This window comes from Micromesistius poutassou, assembly GCF_964030765.1.
Source record: "Micromesistius poutassou genome assembly, chromosome: 5".
Classification (NCBI taxonomy): Eukaryota; Metazoa; Chordata; class Actinopteri; order Gadiformes; family Gadidae; genus Micromesistius; species Micromesistius poutassou.
In genome coordinates, this window is record NC_140275.1 from 12,583,960 (window position 1) to 12,609,382 (window position 25,423).

Sequence of the window (25,423 nt, forward strand, 5' to 3'; positions counted from 1 at the left end):
TGCGTACTACACAACAACTTGGAGGCGCTTTTGCGTGTGTTGACACTATATCCCAAATGACTGGTTAAAAATACGACAGTGTCTTTTTTTAAAGACACATTGATTGTTTATCTATGCAACCAAGGCGTCGGACAAATCCGCCCACTTATTTCTAGCTGTCACTTGTTTCCAAGGACCTCTGCAGCGGACACGCAGTGACAGCGTGAAGTGTTATTTACGGTAACTTACAATTTATAACATAGATATAAGTGTGTACGTTAAGGCGGATTCAACTGCTATCGGGCATTGTGCTATGGATTTCGTTTATTTAAGTTAAATTATTTCCGAATAGGTTTGTTATAGCCAGTTTTCAAAAGAAAGATCCGATTCAGGGCGAGAGAATGTGACCCTCGCCCCTTTATTCTGTATGCGGGCGATGCCAATTGCTTAACAATTCTGCAAAGCAAACGTAACGCTGAGAACAACGGCACTGTTTCTCATGAATGGAGGTTGTAGCCCGTTGCCATGTCTCTGGCTCCTTGGGGAGCAGTGGAGTATTATTAGTGGAGTGTAGTGGAGTATTGTGGGGGGTCAACTAAACGGGGGTATCCCGTTACACACGGACTAAATGGGTTTTTGCAGGTCCACTAGTCGCAAGCGGTTTGTTTTCAAACAGCGTCTACTTGGCGGTGCGGCCTTGTTTTAATGTTAAGAAACATTTGCCGTAACTTCTCATATAGTGTCTTATTTTATTTTACAATTGAATATTCTTCTTAACTGTATTGATAATGCAACGTCATACTATATGTGCGTCATTTTTAATTCAAACCTCATTATTATTTGTTATGTTTTCACTAGAAGTGTGTATTGAGTCCTACATCCTCTTTTCCAGGCATGGAGGACAAGGATGAAGAGACCTGTAGTATATACCCGGTACGTTTGGTGGTCAAACTGTCAACAAAATGACCAGTGAACTGGACCTTTAAATAGAAAGTAATGTGGTTCAGCAAAGTTTTGACATGGTTATTATGTGTCCAATTTAAAGTTTATTCAATTCATTGTAATGTTCTCTATTACTTAAAATGATAAGTGCAGTTTAGTTGTTTAGGTCATTTGTTTTCCCCATTTTAAACTTCAGTAAAAAAGAAAAAAAGGGGGAAAAAGTAGTTTATTACATGGTCGTAAATAGATTTGATTGAAAAATAAACAGCTCAAAGCTCCCTTGTATGGTTTTGTATGTATTGTCCAGAGGAATCCCTCTTTTCCTTGTGTATTCTACTGTATCCTCTGTTGATGTTTCAGAGTCTTGTTCCCCTCGGGAATAAGATCAAGGCCCGGGTGCAGCAGTTTGCCGAGGACCAATCAGAGACCTCAATGGTAAAGTGTGATTTAAAGTGGTCCACTGCGTTTACCATAACCCAAACCCACTGACAGCAGCAGACTACTTAAGAACAAAGCTTGTCACCTCATACTGTTTATCTAAGTTGTTCTTAAAGGTCCCATATTATACCACCAGGTGTGAGTGTGACATTACAAGCCGTTTAGAAAATCTGCCTCTAGTGACATCACAGGCGGGTGTCCACCTAGATGTGTGCTGGATAGATCAGCCTACCTAGTGGACAGTAGCAAAGGCTTCTCATCTATCCGTCATACATCTTGGTGGACACACCCACTTGTGATGTTCCAAAACGACTTGTAATGGCTAATCACACTCACACCTGGTGGTATAATATGGGACCTTTAACGTTCTTAGGCCTGCGACCACATTTTTAGATCCATAAATTCTTGCCTACCCCCAACTTGCATCTCACCATTTGACTAATCAACATCAACATCCCTCCACACTAAGTCATTAGTAGTTGTTTGCTTGTTGGGACAAAGACATTGGGACATAAGTTGTTTTTTGTATTTGCATTTTCCTATGACCCAATATGCAAATCAGGCTAACCTAAAAGGGGTCTGGAAACGCAGGTCTGAAGGGACTCTATTAATGTGTCTTGTCTTTTCTAGTTGACTTTACGACATTAACTGAGTTTGAAGTGAACATGTTATATTGATTTTGTGTCATACTGCAGTTAATACTTGTAACATACTTAATTGAATGTATTCTGTATATTTATTTTTTTATCCAGTTGACAGTGTTAATAATCGGAGCATTGATGTTGGTCTCCCTCATCGTTGTGGTCGTGTTTCTTCTCTACAAGCGGTACAAGTTATCCAGTAAGTGCATCCTGTTCTGGGTTTCCCCTTTAGATTTTCAGTTGGAAAGCATATTTAAACAATGGGCTGCTCAACCATATTTTGAATACATCCGGAATTAGGGCTTTATGTATCAGAATGCTCACTCCCTCACTCACACTCTCTGTTCTTTGAAGCGCGCGCACACATACACACACACACACACACACACACACACACACACACACACACACACACACACACACACACACACACACACACACACACACACACACACACACACACATGATCCTGACTGTCTATAGGTGTAGGTTCTCCATGTTTCTGGCTATGTTTCAGGGGAGCAGGCCGGTCCACAGTACCGGTTCAGGAAGAGAGACAAGGTGTTGTTCTACGGCAGAAAGATCATGAGGAAGGTGTGTATACTCATTTACATTTACATTTAGGGCATTTAGCAGACTTACAATAAAGCGACTTACAATAAGTGTGTCTTTTAGTGTGAGGGTTACGCTGAGTATAGGCTTTGTACCTGGATATTATAACAATTTGTGTGATATTTCTCTGTAATAAGGAAAATCTCCCACTCCTAGGTCCAGACGCTGTCCTCCACCTCCTCCTCCAACCCCGCCTCCAACGCTGCGTCCCGCCAGCGGGTCAGGAAGCGGACCAAAGTCATGTCCATCGCACGCAAGTGAGTGTCCACCGGAGAATGTACAGAGACACACCACGCAAAGCTGGTCGTGATAGGAAGGGAGGAAGGAACGAACGAACGAACAAAACAACAGACTAGTCCAAAACCATTGCACCCATCGCACTTTCCACTTTTTTTGGTAATGCCTTTTGTATACTTATCGTGTTTGTATAAGTTAACACAAATGTCTGCAGACATTTTTAAAGGCAAACGTGCAATACTCACAAATGTGTTTAAAAAACAAAGACAAACACGTAGACATACTCCCCTTCTCTGTGACAACCGTAAGGGTAGCTCTCTCCTGGTTAATTGTGTGAAATTTCTTCGTTTCTGTATATACTATTCATTGTACGTATTGTATTGTCTCTGGGATTGTAGTACTTTGTGTATCCATTCTCTGCACTGCACATATCAGCACGTATTCCTTGTGTGTGTAAATGTACCTCGCTATAACAGTAAGCTCTTTCTAAGTCTGGCTCTGGTTCTGTGTGTAACCCCCCCCCCCATCCTGTCAGGATTCTGCGGATCCGGAAAGAGCCCCCCACCCTGCAGCCCAAGGAGCTGCCCCCCTCCCTGCTGGAGGCGGACCTGAACCAGTACGACGTGGAGACGTCCCACCTGCCCTCCGAGGTCCTCTACATGCTCAAGAACGTCCGGTGGGGTCACATTACATCGTGTGATACATACGAGTCATTTAGCAGCAGGCTCTTTTATCGAGGTGAACAAGTACAATCAAAGCATAGCGAACGATAAAGGTATTCCAAAAAACTGGGCAGAGCACATAGTTTCCATATGAATCAGAAACACAATGTAAATAAAATAACATCAGCATAATGGGTCGTCAAGGGAGCCCACATCACAAGAGCCAGTGTGTGTGTCTGCCTGTGTGTGTGTGTGTGTATCTGGGTTCTTGTGTTGCTATGTATTTGTGTGTTTCCGGGTTCCTGTGTATCAATGTGTGTGTGTGTGTGTGTGTGTGTGTGTGTGTGTGTGTGTCTATGTTCCCAGGGTGCTGGGTCACTTTGAGAAGCCCCTCTTCCTGGAGTTGTGTCGTCACATGGTGGTGGTCCCGCTGCAGCAGGGGGAGGCCCTGTTCCGCCCGGGGGACCTGGACGACAGCATCTACGTGGTCCAAGACGGACACCTGGAACTCTGCATCCACGAGAGCGTAAGCTGCACACCAGCGCACAAGCCGCACACCATCGCGCACACGTACATTCAAATTGAAATAATAGAAACTGTTTGCTTGGTTACTGTATTGAGATTTTGATCAAGAAGTTCCAAGATGGCGGCTTGGTGTGTGCTTTTGGAAATTTAGATCACATGATTAAAACCCTCCCGTGCATGTCCCAAACTGTTTAAAGTGGAGATTTCAGAACCCAGCGCAAAGGTTTGACAACAAATAAGGGGACAATGCACAGGATATAACTTCAGTTCACCATTTATTTAAGCTGAATAAGTAAATAAGAATGCCAGTATAAGATGTGTCAGTCTGTGGTGATGGGAGTGACTAGAAAGTAGCATGGATGGATGTTTGATATGAATGGCAAATCAAATCAACCTACTGGCTACCCAACAAGTAGAAAGTTGTAGAGTCCAAGCTCTAGAAACTGAAAGAGAGTCAGCGGCTTGCTTAACCTAACTAGCTGAGAAGCCACCGGCCAGCTGAAGCTCCAGTCACTTGGGCCCTTAAAGCCGTCATAATCGTTGTCGGGTTATGGGTTAAAAGGATGACATAATAATTGGTTATTTTTGTGCGACAAGCTCAGTGGCTCATCCCGCTAGTGCACTTAAAGACCGGGTAAACCAAATTCAGTATTTTTCTTCTTATCATATTAATTAGGCCTTAAATGTGTCCCTCAAAACATGTAAAAAATATTTTTCCCATTCATCATTTCCTTGAGGAGCTAGGCCTCAGAGAATGTTCTGTGTGCAGGTTTAAAATGGGCGGGTCTACATCGAGGACCGCGTTACGTAAAGCGGTCTTACTCACATAAACCCGCCCCCTGCTGCCCTCTAGGTATAAATACATTAACCGCGCACTAGCATTCTGTGGTTTCACCCGTCTATGGTTTTACCGCTCACGAGTCTGATTTGAATTGTCAGTTTGCAGCTAGCTTGCCCGTTGGACCTCTCCGGTGATGGGCGTGGTTTCCTGGCCTGCAGCGCACACGCCCCCACCGTCCTGAGCCAGGGATTACTGCTCATTTTTCATCAACTTTGAAGCATAATTTTATATACTTCGCGATTTTTTTAGTCCTTCAAATTTGGCAGGGTGGTTAATAATATATTTTCCTGTGGTATTATAAACTCAAAACCCATAATTATTTTTGGTTTACCCGGTCTTTAACATTAAGGTGATAATGTTCTTGTAGCAGCTGCAGGTTCCATCCTGACCTGCAGTCCTAATGCTACATCGTTCCCTCTCTCTTTCAACACACCCTCTGTCTGAACTCTCTTATCTGTATAATGCCATAAAATATATCTATATTAATGGGGTTGCTAGAACAAAATATTCTCTTAAAAATATATATATATATATTGTTATCACACACACACACACACACACACACACACACACACACATTTGATACACTTTATTTGATTCCACATTACTAGTCAAATTTCATCAGGAATGACATTTCTTTTTAATGGTCCAACACATTAATACAGATCAGCATATTGTTATGTATTATACAATTTCAGAGATACAAGAAACATCTAATTTCCAAGTAAACATGCTTCCTTTAATTGCTGAAATTGAAAACATTACTTTACTAACTGTTTGGCTCTTGATTTTGAATGCCCCCCAATGCAAAGTCCACGGGTCACCAACCTGTGCACGCACACACGCACGCACACCGGCCACTTTCCAGGACACATTTGAAACACTTATTTTGCACTTTTTACATTGGTATATCAACTTGCCACTGTATTCTGTTTAATTTCCTTTTAGTGTGACAATCTTGTGTAATGTGTCCTTTTATTTATACATTTTTTTAATAATAGTTTTGAAGTCATTAATTCATTTAATTAATTTTTTTATTATTATTATATAAAAAAAGGTATTCATAAATGTTTCTTTCATGGCATATATGGAGGGAGCTAGCTAGTCCAAATATCCATAATGGACACCAGTGGGAATTTTATATCTGTTTTTTTCTCTGTGTGTCGACCACGGAAAGCTGATCTGAAGTCACCAGAGGTCGCTGCAGTCTTGTGTTTAACAGCAGGTGCATTCTGTCACCGGACACCCACAAGTAGCTCGGGATTCAACTCCCTTTCTAGTAACTGTATTACTGGGTAATTGTTGAAAGTGTATACCAAATATAGAGGGGCAGGTGCTAACTTTTTAAATTAAAAGTAGTTGCAGTTGAAAACAGTAGTGTGGGGTGTGTTTTAAATTGTTGTTTAGTTCAGGAAAACAAACTATTTCTGACCATGTACGTTGTGTTTTATGTCTGGATGGTTAAATGTCTAATTTGTTTTGACCCTCCTGTGTTGCCGTAGGATGGGACAGAGGCGGTGGTGAAGGACGTGTTGCCAGGCGACAGCGTGCATAGCTTGTTGAGCATGCTGGACATTATCACTGTACGTGTCCCTCTATCCTCATTCTATCAAATACCGTATCTGTTATGTTGGTGATACAGAAGGTCAAAGTGTATATCAAGTGTACTTCAGCCAGTATATTGTGCATCTGTTTAAAGTATAGCAACATAGGCTTCAGCCAGTCTATTAGTCTGCACAGCATGGCTTTGATAAAATATAAATTAGATACAACATTGGTGTAAGGCATTCCTAGTGCTGCACCAGCAAGGTAAGACCAAAAACAACTGAGTAACCAAGTCTAATCAGAAAACAGTGTGAGTAGGTTTATTGATGTATTAATTTGTTTAACAGTGGAAGTCAAGTGCATAGTAGGACATGCAACAAAACAAAATATAATATAATAATATAATAATATAATATAATGACATAATAACATCGTTCCACTAATGCTCGATCACACATGAGAAGAGTATCTGGATCGTTGGATCAGTTCCACACAGGGGAGGCGGTTCCACACGCCAGATGTTGCCATCATTGATGTCAGTGTCACGGATTTATCATGTCCTCCATAATGAAACATCAGTGTTCATCCATCCATGTTGTCGTTGTTGTCGTCTCCTCCTTTGATTGCCAGGGTTACCCGGCCCCCTATAAGACAGTGTCGGCGCGAGCGGCGGCGTCCTCCACCGTCCTGCGGCTCCCCGCGACCGCGTTCCAGTCTGTGTTCGAGAAGTACCCCGAGACCCTGGTCCGGGTCATCCAGGTAACCATGGAGACTGCAAGAGTTTGTGAACGTGTGTGAGTTTGTGGCAGGTCGGGTGTAATGTTCGGACCTGTCTCCGTGTTGTCTGTAGATCATCATGGTGCGACTCCAGAGGGTCACCTTCCTGGCTCTCCACAACTACCTCGGCCTCACCACGGAGCTCTTCAACACGGTACCAGTCACCCTGACACATATCTCTACATGTCAATCACACAGTCTCCTCCTGGCCCCTCCCTCTACATCCCTAATATCTCCAAGTGTTAACAGACAGTCTTCCCCTGGCTAATCCCTCTACATATCTAATATCTCTACATGTCAATCACACAGTCTCCTCCTGGCTAATCCCTCTACATCTCTAATATCTCCAAGTGTTAACAGACAGTCTCCCCCTGGCTAATCCCTCTACATCTCTAATATCTCTACATTTTAAATGCTGTTTTCCCCTGGCTGGATTTATTTAGTTTCCTCTCAATTTGTCATGTAATCAATCCAGATCTGTCTAAATGTTTGAAGTAATAATGTAACTTCTATTCAGGATACATCGATATTAAATGTATTGTTTGATATGGATATTCATTAGCGACATTGGTCTCATGACCGAGACCGCAATAAAAAACGGAATATTTATTAGGGACCGAGCCAAAACCGGCAAGGTCCCTATTGTTATTGGGTCGATTATTATTTTTCACGACTTCGACTGCATTTTCCCCCCCCTGAACATATACGAAAACTAATTTTTATTTGGCACATTTATTGGGACTGCTGTAAAATGTGATATTCTATGCGTCAAATTCACATTGGCCCCAAGGTGGCGCTATACCAACTATACCAAAATTTTGACATTTACGCAAGCATATCTCGTCACCGGTTTGACCTACACTCATGAAACTTTTGTGAGACATGCATATTCTCATGATGACACATATTTGCAGATAGTAACTTATCACTTCCGGTAGCCAGATTTCCCGCCATTTTGAATTTTGTTAAAAACAGTAAATTGACCAAGGATCCCAGGTTTTTCGACTTTGACAAAAATCCTTTAGCACATATCATCTATGGCCCATTATCTTCAATCTGACGTAATGATTAGTCTGTACAATAAAGTTGAAAGTACCCATGAGCCATTGAGTTCTAAAAGAGGTGTGGTTTTAACCCCAAAAATTGTTCATTGCACATATCAACATCAAGTTGGACTCCTATGATGTTAACCCCTCTACATAAGTTGTTCAGAATCAAATTCTGAACAAGATAAAGTCAACATTTTTTCAAATGGGGCATGCCATCGAAATGGGCATGGCCTGTCACTAAAATAGCCACAGTTCATAGACGCAATGTTTGATTTGAGCAGAACCAACTTAGTGGTCGTTGGGGACCAAAGTTCCAACTGCTCAAGTAAAATGAAGTTCATTGGCAAAACAACATGGCCGCCAGAGGCTCAAAATCACTCTGCAAATTCACAGGGCACGTGTAGACTGGTGCCTGTAGCTCACATACCAAAAATCGTGTTTGTCATCTTTGTAGCGCCCCCTACAGGATCTTTAAAAAGCAACCTCTGCGCCACGTTTCACCAATATGTATGAAACTCGGTAGGCACGTACAACGTGCCAATACCTACAGAAAAGCCTCTTGGACCCATGCCCCAAAACCCACCGGAAGTCGGCTATTTTCATTTTTTCTTTTTCACTCTCGGCGGCAATTTTCACTTTTTCGCCTTGTATTTGAACAAACTCCTCCTAGGGAATTTATCTGATCTGCTTCAAAATTTGTCAGTACAGTCATAAGATGGAGCTGAACGAACGCTAAATTTGTGACTGTACGTTGAAGGGCGTGTCCGTGGCGTGCCGTCAAAGTTGCCCATTTTGAATGGAATTTTTTCACTTTTTCGCCTTGTATTTCAACAAACTCCTTCTAGGAAATTCATCTAATCTGCTTCTACACATTAGATCAATTCGCTAAAAATTAAAACTGCGCGCAGTGATGAACGGGACCTTGCACCGGCTTGCGGCTGCGTCGCGTGCCGTCGTAACATGTGCGCACATGTTACGACGGCACGTGACGTGGCCGCAAGCCGGAGCGAGGTCCCGTTCATCACTGCGCGCAGTTTTAATTATATTTTATTTTTTAATGCTCAAACAACTTTTACAGTTGTAAAAATGAATTCATAATTTATATTAATATAACATTAATATGAATATTTCCATGCCGTCTTTCGATATTTTACATATTGAGCCTGTGTGTGTCTCATTGTGCACTTTTGTGCGTGTGTGACACTGTGTGTGTGTGTGTATTACAGGAGAGCCAGGCTATCCCTCTGGTATCGGTGTCCCAGATCCTGGGTGAAGCCCACCCTAGAAGGCTCAGTCGCCAGACCTCGCAGTCCGAAGACCCCGCCGCCGATAAGACAGATGCAGGTGCACACACACCCTGGTTTATTATTTACTTTTTGTTCATGTACTATGCACCGGGAGTTCAACATGCATGGTTTGTATTGTAACACCATTCTTCATTATGCATTTACTGTTTATTCAAGTTTTGGCATGCATGTGTTACTATTTACTGTTAAGGCATTAGAAATATGCTTTTATCCAAAGTGAATTAAAGTGAACAAGTGAACATGACATACATGTCAGAAAGGAACAGGTAGGGCATGTAGGTTGAGAAAGCCTACAGGTTAGACTCTGGACATTCGGCATGAAACTCATTGAACCAGTACATTTTGGCTGGGAGAGAATGCCATAACCAAAACAAGAATCAAGATTAATAAAGTCATTTTTTAATACTTCTTCTGACTTTTATTGTATGCATGTATGTACGTTAGTATTAAAGATGGGGTAGGCAATTTAGTTTAGAACCATTTTTTGTCATATTTGTTGAAATTCAGTTTACATCCCAGCAGCAATCAATAAATTTAATGCTCTGTAAAACAGGATTTCTTCAGTTGGATACTCTTCAGTTGCTAGTAAATCTGCTAGTATCCAACAGATTTCTTCAGTTGGATACTAGCTTACTATAAGTGGTTTCTCCAAAATGCCTTTCATACCTTTAACAACTGTAACTTTGACTTATGCTCTAGGAGAAGCCAAGAGGGCCACCTTTGAGGTCAAATGCAGGAAGTCCAGATCGCTCTCCACACCGATGGCAGTTACAGGTAACAGAACATAGTTTGGCATGAATTCATTTTGTGGGACCCTAAATATTGTTCCATAGAACAATACAACCTGTTCATTGTATTCCCATAACAGATTATATGGTACCATCGGTTCTGTGTTGGAGAACCCTGTTCAGTGCTAATTGATTTCCGGTTTTCCTCCTTTTGGTCCTTGCAGTGGACATGACTACGGACCTGAACAGGGCGTTTGAGCGGGCACGTGTGCAAAAGGAGGAGGAGCCCTCAGTATCATCATCACCCCCGGCCCAGAAGGTGTGTGACCATGGGGTCTGTTGGGGAGGATGGGGGGGGGTCCTCAAACTGGGCTTCAGAAAGAACCTGGTGGGGGGCTAGACTCGAGGGATAGTTAGAATCTGGGTGGAAGAAGGGATTGACAGAAGCTGGTAGTCATGTGTTACGTTTCTCTCGTGCTGTTCTCTCGCTCTCCATTCCCTCTCTCTTTCTCGCTATTCCATCTCTCACTTTAAACCCCCCTCCCCCCTCTCTTTTTCCTTCTCTCTTTCTCTATTTCTATCGCTCTCTCTCCTCTCCTATTCTCTCTCTCTCTTTCTTTCTCTTTCTCTTTCTCTCTCTCTTTCTCCCGCTCCAACCCTCTCTCTCTCAATCTCTCTCTCTCTCTCTCTCTCTCTTGCTCACTCTCTCACTCTTTCACACTGTTCACACTTACCCTCCTCCCTCTCTTGTTCCTTGTCTCTTTCTGTATCGCTCTCTCTCCCCTCTCTCTCCAGTCTATCCTGAAGAAGAGTGTCACCATGCTTCACACTCCCTCAGCGGTGTACCACTACAGCGAGAGTGGAGGAAGCCCCACCTCCACCTCCACCTCCACCTCCACCCCCTTCAACCCCTCCACCAGCTCCTACACCTCCACCACCTCCCCCGCTCCCGGCCAGGTCCACCACAACAGGATCAATGCCATCTTCCAGGCTGCCAAGAAAGATCTGCTGAAGTCTATCCAGCTACAGGTACCATGGCAACCCCCCACTACACTTCCCAGCTACACTTGTTCTTTTGTTAACCTGATTTATGTATTATGTATATTATCCTACTTGATACATAATCCTATATGTGCTTTTAAATTTATTTTTATTATTCTTGATACTTTTGTATATTAAAAGTAAAAACATAAAACATGCGTCCACATGTGTTTTTACAAATGGATCATGCCTCTATCTTGCAATTCTTCAATACTGAAATTCTACTGATGATCCTATTATCGATATACGTCTCTCTTATGAGTCCTATTAGGTTTAGAACGTTTCTTCTCATCAGTGTGTGTGGGAGGTTTTGTGTGTGTGTTCCGCAGGAAATGCATGAAGTAATGTTCTATGTAGCAGGTCTGCATGGCCAGGTAAATCCTCTCTCCTGTCCCAGGACCCCAGTCTGCTGGAGGGCAGGGTGACCTTTCGCCAGGTGAAGGCTGGATGTTTGGTGGCCAGCCAGGGAGACCAGGTCAGCTCCCCCCCCACCCTCTCTTTACTACCATACATGCATTTATAACATTCATGTGTTCATAACCGATGGTTGGATAGAGAGTTAATGATGTACACGTCTGAAGTTAACAGACAGTGAGACATGAAGACCGCAGCCAGCCATTTCATGTGATGTCGTTGTGGAAAAAGGTGTCTTGAATTGAAAGAACCTGTCTAGCTCAACCGGAAGTGCAAGGCACTAACACTGCCAGGGTTAGGGGGTTGATTCCCACTGGGGCCCTAAGAACAGCTGAGCAAAGCTCATGGTATCGTGAGAGGCTTTGGATAAAAGCACCCATCAAATGTATTATAATTCAAAGTTTCTTCCTTAAAATACAACTACTACTTTTTGATTTAATCAAATATGTCATGCATATTTGCATATTGCTGGTGCACCTGAGTCTTGTTGCATAAGCAATGCTCATATTTAAACAATTGTTACTTGATTTTGACAGATTTCATGTCTCTCCCCCGCCATCCCCACACTCTCATCCCCTCTCCCTCCCTCTCCTCCCTCCCTCCCTCTCTCCAGGACGTGAGCGTGGCGTTTGTGGTCTCAGGTGTCCTCCACGTGTACCAGCGGATGATCGACCGGCAGGAGGACAGCCTGCTCTTCGTCACTCACCCCGGGGAGATGGTGGGCCACCTGGCCGTGCTCACCGGGGAACCCCTCATCTTCACCGTGCGCGCCCACCGCGACTGCACCTTCCTCTCCATCTCCAAGGCCCACTTCTACGAGTAGGCATCACACCTACATACACGTGACTCATGTGAACTCACTTCTAAAAGAATGCAGCCGGTCCAGGTGCACTCACAGAGCCATATATAAACACAACATTGTGAGCTATATGGTATAGAATAGCTGGATCCAAATTTAATTCAATTCAAATTTTTGAATTGAATTATATTTCCTATAAGATGTAGTAGACGGTAAGTACCCCAGATTGACTTAATATTAATGTTAAACCAAGCAAAACACATAATTCAGAGGAATCAAAGAAACAGCATCCCTCTCCCCTCTCTATTTGTGTAAAGCCAGACCGTTAATTAGCAGGGACTCGAACCGGCCCCCCTGGAAGATGGGGACTGTGCCTGCTGCTTTACCCTTAAAGCGCTGCTTTTGATCTGAGGCTTTGTTGTCCTCCCTCGCCAGGATCATGCGGGAGGACCCCAGGATGGTCCTGAACGTGGCCCACACGGTGGTGAAGAGGGTCTCTCCCTTCGTCCGCCAGATCGACTTTGCCCTCGACTGGATGGCCCTGGAGGCCGGCCGCGCCGTCTACAGGTGGGGATGGAACCTGCCTCACCTGGCAGTGTTGATGCCTTGCTCTGCCAGTAGAGCTACACAGGGACTCAAACCCCTAAACCTGGCAGTGTTGATGCCTTGCTCTGCCAGTTGAGCCAGCTTTTACCTTTGTCCATTGCATTAAAATACACACTTGGCAACTACGACATGTGTGATTAAACTAACAAAATTCGTACCTCCCCCCCCCCCCCCGCAGACAGAACGACCGGTCCGACAGCACCTTCATCGTGCTGAGTGGGCGTCTGCGCTCTGTCATCGCCAAGGACGACGGGAAGAAGGAGCTGGCGGGGGAGTACGGCCGCGGTGACCTCATCGGCGTGGTGGGCTAACCCTATTAACTAATACTAATAACCGTGTAAATAATATACACGTCAACAGGTGTCAGTCAGCTTTGTAATCAGTGAGTGGGTTGTCATCACTCGCAACCGAAACATTGTGACAGGGGATGTTTTAATTATTATTTTTTAATATATTTGTGGCTAAATTATTTTTGCACTGCATAACATTACTACATTACTAGAAGCCATGTGAATATAAACACAGACATTGTTGACATGCAAACATTACAGACCGTTGAGGTAGACCTTTTCAACAGTTTGCTGCTTGATTGATACTCAATGAGTGCAAATGTATTGATCCTATATATTATTGACCGTGGGTGTACTGTGTGTGTGGGGCGCCCCCAGGTGGAGGCTCTGACCCACATGGACCGGGCCACCACGGTGCACGCGGTGCGGGACTCTGAGCTGGCCAAGCTGCCCGAGGGGGCGCTGAACTCCATCAAGCGGCGCTACCCCCAGGTCGTCACGCGTCTCATCCACCTGCTGGGCCAGAAGATCCTGGGGAACATGCAGCAGGTCAACGCTCCTCTGGCAGGTATGTGTGTGTGTGTGTGTATGTGTATGTGCATGTGCCTGTGCCTGTGTGTGTCCCACCAGCTATTAAAGAAATGAAAAAGTTTATCTATGGGTCATCAGCTAATGTGTTCCCATACATTCGATTGAGTGGCTGTTCCCATGTTATTTCTCAAGGTTTACCTGGAGAATTTACTCATTCACTCCTAATGTATGCAGCCTAACCTTGCTCATTGATAACAATACAAATTAAAATAGTAATATTAGATAGTGCTAGTAGTAATACGAGTAAATAGTACTATAGATACTACTAGTTAGGGTTAGGGTTAGGGTTAGCTAACCCTAATATTAAGTATTCCAGACAAACAGCATTGTAGACGAACAGAGACCAATCAAAAGGATTCCTTTTGTTCTCCCAGCGCGTGGTCTGGGTCTCCACACCCCCACCAGTAAGTGGGACTCTGGGAACCCGGCCTCCAACCTCTCCACCGTCTCCATCCTGCCCGTCTCTGATGACGTCCCCCTCACCGCCTTCACCCTGGAGCTGAAGCACGCCCTCAGCGGCATCGGTACACACACACACACACACTCACACGTACACACACACACACACACACACACACACACACACACACACTAGCACACCCACAGGTAAATGCACACAGACAGACAGACAGACAGACAGACAGACAGACAGACACTAGACAACACCCTTACAAACACGACACATGTAAGTAAACACATGTTTACTTACAATGAGACCTTTTTAAAAGAAAGACAATGGGTGGGTTCCAAAACTATTTCCTACGTCCTTTTTCACTGGACTATTGAGGAGACGAGCGGTAGCAATAAGTAGTAAGCAGTACGTAGAACGATTATTGAAATTCACCATTTCTGTTGTTCTGTTTTTTTCTGTGTGTTTTTGGGGAGCAGGTCCAACTCTACTGCTGACCAGCGATTCCATCAAACAGTGCCTGGGCTCTGCTGCTCTGGACAGGTCAGACATGTGATAAAGTGATCAAATAGTAACCAAGTTCTGAGCGGTTTAGCAGAATGTATGCAGTATGTAGTACGAAGCCAAAGGAAACCTGTCAAATGTGGAGTAGCTACAAAAAGAACTACTGGACAGAGTGCAGAGTAGCTATACATTTGTTAAGGTGTTCGGACAATAAAATCTGTTAGGTTTATCTCATCCCTCCGAACGATGTACAACCAATCACATTAGAGGACAGCCACACGTCCATCATTGGTTGAGGAGTTTAGACATGTCCCACCCGCAAAACATTAACCATACAACCACACTCCCCCACACGGTAGCACACGTCCCACGGCCTACGGCTGACTGCTCTGATTGGTCTCCTCAGCGTGCATGAGTACCGCCTGTCCAGCTGGCTGGGGCAGCAGGAGGACATCCACCGCATCGTGTTGTACCAGTCGGACGCCCGCCTGACGCCCTGGACCCAGCGCTGCATCCGCCAGGCCGACTGCATCCTCATGGTGGGCCTGGGGGAGCAGGAGCCCGCCGTGGGCGAGGTGAGCAGCAGGGGGGCTCACTCACGTGCACATTGTTTCAGGGGCTATGGGGCTGTAGGTAAGATTAAAGAGATTAAAGAGTAATTCTTTAGGAAGGCCACAGCAATCCGTCAGCTGTCTGCGAGTGAAAAAATGGGAGAATATCCATAGTGGTTTGACTGTGTCTCCCTCTGGCTGGTTGTTCCTCCAGTTGGAGTGTATGTTGTTCTGATTGGCTGGTTGTTCCTCCGGTGGAGTGTCTTTTGTTCTGATTGGTTGGGTGTTCCTCCAGTTGGAGTGTATGTCTCTCTGGCTGGATGTTTCCTCCAGTCGGGTTCTGTGTTGTGTCTGATTTGATCTTTGTTCCTCCGGTTAGAGCATATGTTGTTCTGATTGGCTGTTTGTTCCTTCAGTTTGAGTGTGTGTTGCTCTGATTGGCTCAATGTTCGCCCAGTTGGAGCGTATGTTGGAGGGCAGTGCAGTGCGGGCCCAGAAGCAACTGGTTCTGCTCCACCGGGAGGACGGCCCCCCCCCACGGGGCACCGCTGAGTGGCTCAACATGCGCAGCTGGATCTGCAGACACCACCATCTGTCCTGCCCTCGCAGGGTCTTCAGCAAGAGGAGCCTGCCCAAACTGGTACACACACACACGCACACACACACTAACACAGACACAGACACAGACGCACACACACACACACACGTGTCGTTGCAGGGTCTTCAGCAAGAGGAGCCTGCCCAAACTGGTACACAAATACACACACACACACACACACACACACACACACACTGCAGTGTCTTCTATCTGCAGCCTCAAATGATTCTGAAACTGAAAACTTTAACATGAATTATCGTTCAAACCACAATATGCGTGTGTGGGTGTGTGTTTCAGAGGGAGATGTACCAGCGTGTGTTTGACAAGCCGCCTGACCGCCACTCAGATTTCTCCCGCCTGGCTCGCGGTCTGACGGGGAACAGCATCGCCGTTGTGCTGGGAGGGGGAGGGGCCAGGTACGACCACTCTGTCATCATCTCAGACTCTACGTCATCTCGTCTTGAATGACTCAATAACTTACAATATTACACAGCTTTACACATCTTTAACTCTGCGTCAATATAGTGAGGCTGAGAACAAAGATCAATATCAAAGCAAATTGGAGTGGCTGCAAAAAAAATTATACAAAAAGGGCTTTACAACTGGGTTAAAAAAAAACGATTGCAGAGCCATAGGAATCAGATATACAATCAATATATTTCACATTTTTCTTTATTGTAATTAGTGGTAGTGCAAACCCTTACAGTAAATTTCCCAGTGCCTTTCAAGTTCCACAACCTTTTCAAATTTGTTAAAGTGCCATAGCAATAATACAGCTCAACAAAGTGTGTTCTAGACTACTAGATATAGTTAATTACAAATCAGCCTAAGTACACAATAAAAAAAAAAAAATGCATCGCTTATATAGCCCTACATCACGTTCACCAATCTCACATTCAGCAGAGCTTAATTTTCATTATTGATGAATCAAACTATAAAATGTCATAAATAATGGCAGTTGGCCAGCAAAAGTTACTGGAGACCAAGGTGATGGCTCGACTTTCCCCATGTCTTACAAGAAGCCAAGAAAAATACTGTTTTGCTAATGAATTGGCATTTCTTTAACCGTGTCAGCTCTGGACTCGACTCCTCAGTTTCTGTACAACAAGGACATTTTTATGGTGGTGTGTTGTCTTGATAAGGATCTTACTTCCTGCCAGTCCCTGTTGACTTCCTGTCTGTATCCTTTGCTCTCCTTCTTCTCCTCATTGCTCCAGCGACACCTGGAGGTTTAGTCAGGTGGGTACCTCTCTCAAAGCCACGAGACCCCCCCCCCCCCGAGAGCTTTGATAGCCGTACTAGCCCCTAGCCAGTGCCCCTAGCACCCATGTCCAACCTGTCTTCTTATTCCTTGCACAGAATGTCAAATTATCAGACAATTTGACATCCTTATCTACAATAGAGAAGATAAAAGTTACTTTTGGATAGTTTAGTTTGTGAAGGGCAACGATAAAGCACACCACTGAGCGATTCCATTCCCGAACAACCCTCAAAATGAGAAATCTGGTAAATCGCAAACAAATTGTCGCTAAGCTAGCTAGCTTTTGCATTTGTGTTTTTCACAATCTTAAAGAAAAACCAAAGAACAATGGGTGGCCTCAATTGCAGTTGGTTCATTAAAAAACAATCATCTCTTATCAAACATAACTGGATAATCGGGCTAAAACAATGTAAGAACCATAAAAAAAATAGTTTTGCTGACCACAGTCAGAAGGGGGAAATCAGGCTAATTATCCTGTAGTGTGAACCCAGCATTAGTGTTGTCTTACAGGGTAGCCTAGGGCCATAGAAAGCCGATGGTACTAGTTTCCTGTGATATCTTCTCCTATTCAGTGTTCTTCCTGCCTATGGAAAGCCCTCTGAATAGATTTTGTAATTGTAGTGTTAATAATCTAGCCTTATGATGCTGAGCCATTCAGATTTAGAGAGAGCTTCGCCATTCCCAACCCATCTCCTTAATGTTTCTTTATTGTAGTACATAACTTTTAGTATAATAGAAGCTACAAGCTAGTGTATCAGGGACTCCAGTTCTCTCCTAGCAGAAACACACACATGTTTTTCCTTGTTATACTTCTCATATTTTACATTTCTCTTTCAAATAATTGTCTTTCAAAGTCCTTTTAAATACCTTTATAATAAGTTCCCTGCCAGACCACCAAACAAAAAGTAACATATTTGATTTGGTTGTCTACGGCCCTGAGAGAGGGCCCTTCTTCTGACCCCGGGCTGTGGTTGTTCCAGGGGCTGCTCCCAGGTGGGCATCCTGCGGGCGCTGACGGAGGCCGGCATCCCCATCGACCTGGTGGGCGGGACCTCCATCGGCTCCTTCATCGCGGCGCTGTACGCCGAGGAGAAGAGCTGCAGGCGCATGTGTGCCCGCGCGCGGGAGTTTGCCATGGTGGGTTGGTGTACAAGGGCCCGTATTATGCCACCAAACGTGATGATCAGTAGATCAGCCATTACTGACCATTTCAGGCTCTACACACTGATGACACATCACAGGGAGTAGTCCGTGTCCACACTGATGTATGTCCAATGTGGAGGCTGGTAGGTTGATCTATCTATCACGCCTCTGTCACTATAGGATAGGTTTTGACTTGTCACTCCTGGTGGAACAATAGTTTCCCTTTGACGTTTGAAATTAGTTTCTATCAAGGATTGAGGTGTGGGTGTCGTCCATGGATGTGATAAAGTGTTAGGTTCCATAGATGATCATCTCTGTGACTTTTTGAGGCATTAAAAATGTTTTTAGGATTGATGTCTAGGAGGATATATTTATAAAATATACTGTATATATACTGTATGTGTGTGTGTGTGTGTGTGTGTGTGTGTGTGTGTGTGTGTGTGTGTGTGTGTGTCCACTAGATGGCACCATTTAAGAATGGTATTCAAAGGACGGACCCGTTAATGTCGTTGTTGTTTGTTTCCAGGACATGACCTCTATCTTCAAGAAGGTCCTGGACCTGACCTACCCGGTGACCTCCATGTTCTCTGGAGCCTCCTTTAACTCTAGCATCAGCTCCGTCTTCAAGGGGAAACAGATCGAGGTAGGCTCCGAATCTCCCATAGAGTTAGGGTCCGAATCTGAGCTCGATGTAGGATATACAGTACATACATCAAATATATTGCAATTAACTGCCACGGGTATGCTTCAAATGTCTTGACTTGGTGTTGTATGTCAGGACCTTTGGATCCCCTACTTCAACATCACAACAGACATCACAGCGTCTTCCATGAGGGTGCACACTGACGGTCAGTGTTACCATAGTAACAGTATCTATAATGATAGTTATTACTTCCTGTTTACCGTTTCACTGCCAAGTGTATTTTAGAAACACAGGTTAGAAGGAGAATCGTATATATTTTTGTCTTTTTAACTCGCCAGTTGTCTCGTCAGTTTAATCAGTTGTTTTAAAGTTTAATGATTCAAGCTGAAGGCAAAACAAAAAGTTAGTTAGCCAGCTCAACTCTCACCCAACGACCACGTCTTAATGGGTTATTCCCTAAGAGGTTATCGTCGCTGTGGTTACCCTGCAGGTTGGCTTTGGAGGTACGTGAGGGCCAGCATGTCTCTGTCCGGCTACCTCCCGCCACTCTGCGACCCCAAAGACGGACATCTGCTGATGGACGGCGGATACATCAACAACCTGCCAGGTGAGTCCATCTTGTGAAGATCCACGTCGGGACTCAGAGATCTTTGCAGCGCTGCCCATATTTAAACGTACATGTCACGGTGACGTGTACAACAGGGGGCTGTATAGTGTATCTGACCGCAAATGTACATGAACCGATGGCCGGATCCTGTGTCGCTCAAATGGATGGAATCTACTGTACACGCATATCGTAAAGTACTTCAGGAACTGAGGGAGCTGAGAGTTAAAGATTGTTAACTAGAAAAGTGTCAAAGCGTAGTCACAGTTATGTGTATATGAAGACCATTAGTGTGTGTGTGTGTGTGTGTGTGTTTCGTGTCCCCAGCCGACGTTGCGCGGACGCTGGGTGCAAAGATTGTGATCGCCGTCGACGTGGGCAGCCAGGACGAGGATGACTTCACCAACTACGGGGACAGCCTCAACGGCTGGTGGTTGCTATGGAAACGTTTCAACCCGCTGAGCGCGAAGGTCAAGGTGATTGGTCAAACCTGGAAATGTGCATTTCTCAAACCCCAGATTGATGTCGGGCTTATTGTTGTGCTTCAAAGGCAAGAGCAATATTTATATGTCTATCAAAATACTATATCTAATGAATATATTCATATTATCTTAGTTATACAAGTTATAAAATTACTTTAAATGTTTCTATTTACATCAAAAAGTCGATTTTCCCGTACTCACATTTTCTTGCCATTAAAAGTAGCACAACAATGTGAATCAAGATGAACTTCATTAAATCCCCCAATGTATTTGATGGTGTCCCGTTGTATCGTACATCAGTGAATGTCTGTGCTGCCAGGTGCTGAACATGGCGGAGATCCAGACGCGACTGGCGTACGTGTGCTGCGTGCGGCAGCTGGAGCTGGTGAAGGACAGCGAGTACTGCGAGTACATCCGGCCGCCCATCGACCGCTACGGCACTCTGGAGTTTGGCAAGTTCGACGAGATCACGGTGAGCTCTTCGTCCCCATGGGGGACCGTCTTTGGCCGTCCACTCTCGGAGAACACCGCTAGCTGTCGCTGTTTAGCGGAAACCTCTAGCAAAAGTTGTTTTTATTGTGTTTTTTTTTTTTATTCGTTTTGGGAGAGAGTTTGTTATTTGAGTAGAATCCTGGAGTTCATGATACAAATAATAGTTAATAAAATATATAATATCCGACCATAAAATATAAGGTATTTGGCACTTGACTCAACTGCCGATGTTCTAGAAGGATTATAAAGTTGCTATATATCTATATATAGATATATGTTATAGATATATAGCATCACTTTAGCTAGTTAGAACTTTCTCTCGCTTACATGTCAGCACCCCGTCATGTTGTTGAATCGGAAAAACAATCAGGTCTCCAAACCCATTCCCCAGGACGTGGGCTACCAGCACGGCAAGACGGTGTTTGAGGTGTGGCAGCGGGGCGGGGTGGTGGACAGCATGCTGAAGGACCGCCACCAGGAGGAGTTCCACAAGACCAAGAGCGGGAACGTGAGTCAAAACCAGCCAACATTAAGCAATGGATTACATCCCCACAGCAGGGGGGGCGCCCCGGTGGCTCACCAGGTAGAGCGCGTACCATATAGGCTCAGTCCTGAACACAGCGGCCCGGGTTCGAATCCTGCCCGTGGTCCTTTGCTGCATGTCCTCCCCTCTATCCCCCCATACCTTCCTCTCTATCTCACTCTATAATAAAGCGTAGAAATATTAAAAAAAATCCCCACTCTGGATTTCTTTGATTAATCAGTCTCTAGGATTGACACTCTCCACATGGCCACTCTACTTGACATTCCCTCTTGCTCTATGGTTATGATCAAGCTTCATGTGAAAAAAAAGAAAAATAAATCCCCACTGCAGGATTTCTTTGATGCATGTGTGCCATAGCGCACATCACCATAGCGCAAGAGTGAATGTCAAGTAGAGTGGCCATGTGGAGAGTGTCGATCCTAGATGTATTCGTCCATTATTTACGCGGCACACTGTTCCCGGTCCCTTACACATCTAGCCAGCTCTCCGTGATGAAGCTGTGGCCCGTCCTCCCGGCTAGCAGGAGGGTTTCCCACCTCCTCCATCACGACACTCTCCACATTACGATTCTACTCTATTCACTCTAGCACCAGCGTTGTCTTACCATAAGGTGTGTTCAGTTTAGTTTCTACATCTTGAGGAATGAAAATCCTTTGAAAAGGGATTTGCTTCATACTTTCGCCCACACATGAATTAACTGGGGGTGCCAAAACGATGCTCTTTGAGGAGGTACGAGTGCTTTCCAATAGGACTGATCGTTCATGCTGCCGTCCCTCAGGTGGTCACGTGTCCCAACGCCTCCTTCACCGACCTGGCGGAGATCGTGTCCCGGATCGAACCGGTCAAGAGCACGCCGATAGAGGGTGGGTTGTCCAGAGAAATCCATTTCCATTGCTCTTCTATGGACGCCATTTATTTATTAGGGTTGTACATATACACTTCTAGAGAATCAATTTACAAATGTCTTTTTGTGGATCACAAGGCAAGTTTTACTTGTTTAACGTTAATGTTTAATGGTATTAATGAGAAAACATGAAGGTGGAACCACCAAATTGACGGTAAATAAAAAAATAAAAAAATATTAGATATCAGTAATCTACAATACGGTCAGTAATATTAACCCCTAGTTTGACATTTTACTTCTTCATTGACCTTTTAATTTCCACTTCTACTAAACAACTCATTGTGTACGTAGATGTATTCATACATTTTTCAACTGCATCCAATTTTCCTCCGTAACTAGTGAGAATCTTTCCTTACATAAAAAACCCCCCTATTAAATAACGGTCAGAAAACCAACACAAATTGCAATAAAATTTGCAATTGCAATAAAACCAATCAATTGCAATAAAACCAATACTGTATAAAGAAACCTGTCTCAAGAAGGACTCCTATCTGCTGGGGTTTTGTCTCCTCAGAGGAGTATTCAGACGACGGCCAGACGGACTACGAGGAGGAGGACGCAGCAGGAAGTGCCCTGTCGGACTACGAGATGTCCTACCTGGCCAGCGAGCTGACGGAGGAGGAGGAGACGGCCGACACCGCCGAGACGGTACGTCTTCAACCAATGAGGCGACAGAGTCACGCTAAAACCCCTCCCCCCCCCCCCCCACCGTCTTTCCCCTTTCAATTTGGATAAAGCGAATGACTAAATAGTTAATGATAAAACTGCTTTAAACATGTGTTTCATTTCTTCAGGATGAGGAAATCCAGATCAGACATCGACACCGACAGAAGGGCGAGGAGCGCGACGGTTGATGACCTTCATCCTCATCATCATCAACAAGACTACGACTCGTAGACCATGGCCTGGCCAGACAGCACACCTGTCCAGACAACCTGGCAATGCAAAGTTGTCATGGGTTTCTACAAGTACACTTTGTATCAGGTACTTATGCACTAGCATTCATGAAGAATGCCCGTTTGCACCATTTTGGCTCAGCCCAAGTATAGGAAGTATAGGGCAATAAGACAATAAGAATGTTGTTGGTGGTAATGGAGTTTTGGTCATTGTTTATTAATTAATCTTGAAATGTGTTGTCGTTATTGGGTGACATTGTTGTGTGTGACTGACACAGCGTCTTTCATGCGAGATTTGGAAAAAACAATGCTTTGATTAGCCTAGGTTACATTATAATTTCAATGGCAGAGTATCGCCAACAACAACTCTCATGATGGATTCTGATTTACAAGCCCTATTAGGGAAGATCCAAAATGGCTGCTGACCCATGTCAGTGACTCCGTTTGATTGACGAAGCTGTGAAATGTCATGAAGTATAGGTTATACAAGCATAAACACACTAACGGTATGTGTAAAACACTGTGACTAAATGGCCCTAACACGGTCATGCCAAGTTAACGAATGATTTACCGTAGCCATATCCTAATGCAGTAATAGAGTACATTATTACCTCATTAACAACAGAACGCCTGTGTGTGTGTGTGTGTGTGTGTGTGTGTGTGTGTGTGCGCTGTGTAAGCACTGAATGTATTACTGGCTAACTCATGTAATTTCTACTTAGGATAATGCTGGGCGACAGCCAATCAGTGCAACAGCAGGCCAATGTATTGCGAAGGTGACTAAATATTAGTTTATGTGACTGCAGGACATTATGAGGTCTCTAATAAGCTAATGGTGCCTTTATTTACTTTGATTGTATTTAGGCCTAGCATAGGCTTCTGTTTTAACTTACTTTTATCTTAAGTAACTATCAAATTGTTTTTAGCTATGATAAATTATGATACTGATGTATGAAGATATCTGAAGTAGATCGTTGATGAAATGGAATTTAATTTGAGGCTATTTGAATATTCGTGTGTTTTTAATAGTTTTTAAGCCATAATGTAACAAAGGGAGTATAAAGGGGAAAACAAAGGGCCTTTTAGGCTGCCTACTTAATGAGACTGACGGTTGTATTGTACATTAAGTTGCATTTCAAATAAAAACCTGCAAACAAGATATTTGATCTTCGTCATTTTGTTTATTTTTGGAAAGATCACTTCTTCTAGAACGCGTCAACACACACACACAGAACATCCAATAACACAGGCCCCCGGTGGAAAAAAAATAATTTTAAAGTGGATAAAATGTATTCATTGAAGACAACATTGAGGAAGCTGCGCATTCGCCTCCAACATGAAGGTAATTATAATGTACAGCTTGTTCAACTTTACTTTTAAACTAGCCACATATCCAACACTTTAAAGAGAACCAGACACGTTGTATGAATTTCAAGTGATTAGAGTCTTTAAAGTCTCAAGGCGACTGAAATCTCTAGGTATCTAGAAATTGCATTTCCTGCAGAAAATCTGTGTGAACGCTGACAGCTGAATGAAATGCGCAAAACATTGCTAAAAATGCGGAAATGTAAAATGAATTGAACTGAAGAATCTGAAAGGTCAAATATAACGCACTGCACTGCTGAACATTCTGAAAGGCCAAATATATTGCACTGCACGGCTGAAAGATCTGAAAGGTCAAATGTATTGTACTGCACTGCTGAAAGGTCAAATGATTTGCACTGCACTGCTGAAAGGTCAACTGTATTGCAGTGCACTGCTAAAACAACCCTGAAAGGAACAGAGCAAAATGGAGAAACAGCGACGCCTCGTGGCCAAACTGATCAGTGAACATAACGCTGTCAACTCTGCCATCGAAACCATGAACTAGGTGAAGAAGGTGAGCCACAAAGTGGACCCTACTATGTATTCCTTAACTATCATTCAGTTAGAGTAGGCATAATGGTCATTATTATATTATATCATAACATCATTGTATTTTGTGTATGACTTCGCAGAAATTGTGTTTGATATCTGTTTGTGTGTGAGTGATATGTCAATGTTTGTGAGACTGCACGTGGTGTGTGAGCGTGTGTGTAGCCATTCCATTATCAGAGTGGAATAATTACAATTTCCCTGCAGAGTTTGTATTATTACTGTATTCTATTGACTGTAGAATGCTAGCGTAGGGGTGACAGTGTAATTGAATCCACTTTAGTATTGACTTAGTTTATTCTTATACAACCATAGAGACTCATTAGTTCCAGGGAGGCTGGCTGACTCATTCTGAACTCCTCGCTAAAAAAAACCGAGGCGTGGGCAGATGGGGAGTCCTGATGACTGACTGCTCTAGTGGGCTTAGCTTAAAACGACTCCAAGACAAAGCGTT

At 44.0% G+C, this 25,423-nt stretch overlaps 1 protein-coding gene across 2 annotated transcripts; it reads left to right on the top strand.

Moving 5' to 3' along the window:
- Positions 1-13: 13 nt before the first annotated feature.
- Positions 14-24,201, top strand: pnpla7b (patatin-like phospholipase domain containing 7b). Of its 2 annotated transcripts, none has more exons than XM_084468315.1 (35): positions 14-219; positions 872-912; positions 1,282-1,356; positions 2,112-2,199; positions 2,518-2,594; positions 2,769-2,869; positions 3,385-3,525; positions 3,878-4,037; positions 6,380-6,460; positions 7,053-7,181; positions 7,273-7,353; positions 9,475-9,592; positions 10,255-10,329; positions 10,508-10,602; positions 11,079-11,312; positions 11,722-11,799; positions 12,352-12,557; positions 12,973-13,104; positions 13,322-13,445; positions 13,812-14,001; positions 14,399-14,548; positions 14,913-14,976; positions 15,344-15,512; positions 15,946-16,128; positions 16,384-16,502; positions 18,328-18,484; positions 19,017-19,133; positions 19,269-19,338; positions 19,624-19,740; positions 20,065-20,213; positions 20,539-20,691; positions 21,103-21,219; positions 22,034-22,118; positions 22,674-22,807; positions 22,954-24,201. In XM_084468315.1, exons 2-35 carry the CDS (start codon positions 874-876, stop codon positions 23,011-23,013), a joined length of 4,068 nt encoding a protein of 1,355 aa, XP_084324441.1. In that variant the 5' UTR covers positions 14-219; positions 872-873; the 3' UTR covers positions 23,014-24,201. The 2 variants fall into 2 exon arrangements, with proteins under 2 accessions (XP_084324441.1, XP_084324440.1); XM_084468314.1 differs by lacking the exon at positions 14-219 and adding an exon at positions 510-668.
- Positions 24,202-25,423: the final 1,222 nt, after the last annotated feature.

Excerpts from the sequence above, each read along its gene's own strand:
- pnpla7b (XM_084468314.1), top strand. The coding sequence starts at position 608 with ATGGGTTTTTGCAGGTCCACTAGTCGCAAGCGGTTTGTTTTCAAACAG. Across the intron at positions 3,526-3,877 it reads TACATGCTCAAGAACGTCCG|GGTGCTGGGTCACTTTGAGA; the intron begins GTGGGGTCACAT and ends CTATGTTCCCAG. Across the intron at positions 15,513-15,945 it reads AGGAGCCCGCCGTGGGCGAG|TTGGAGCGTATGTTGGAGGG; the intron begins GTGAGCAGCAGG and ends ATGTTCGCCCAG.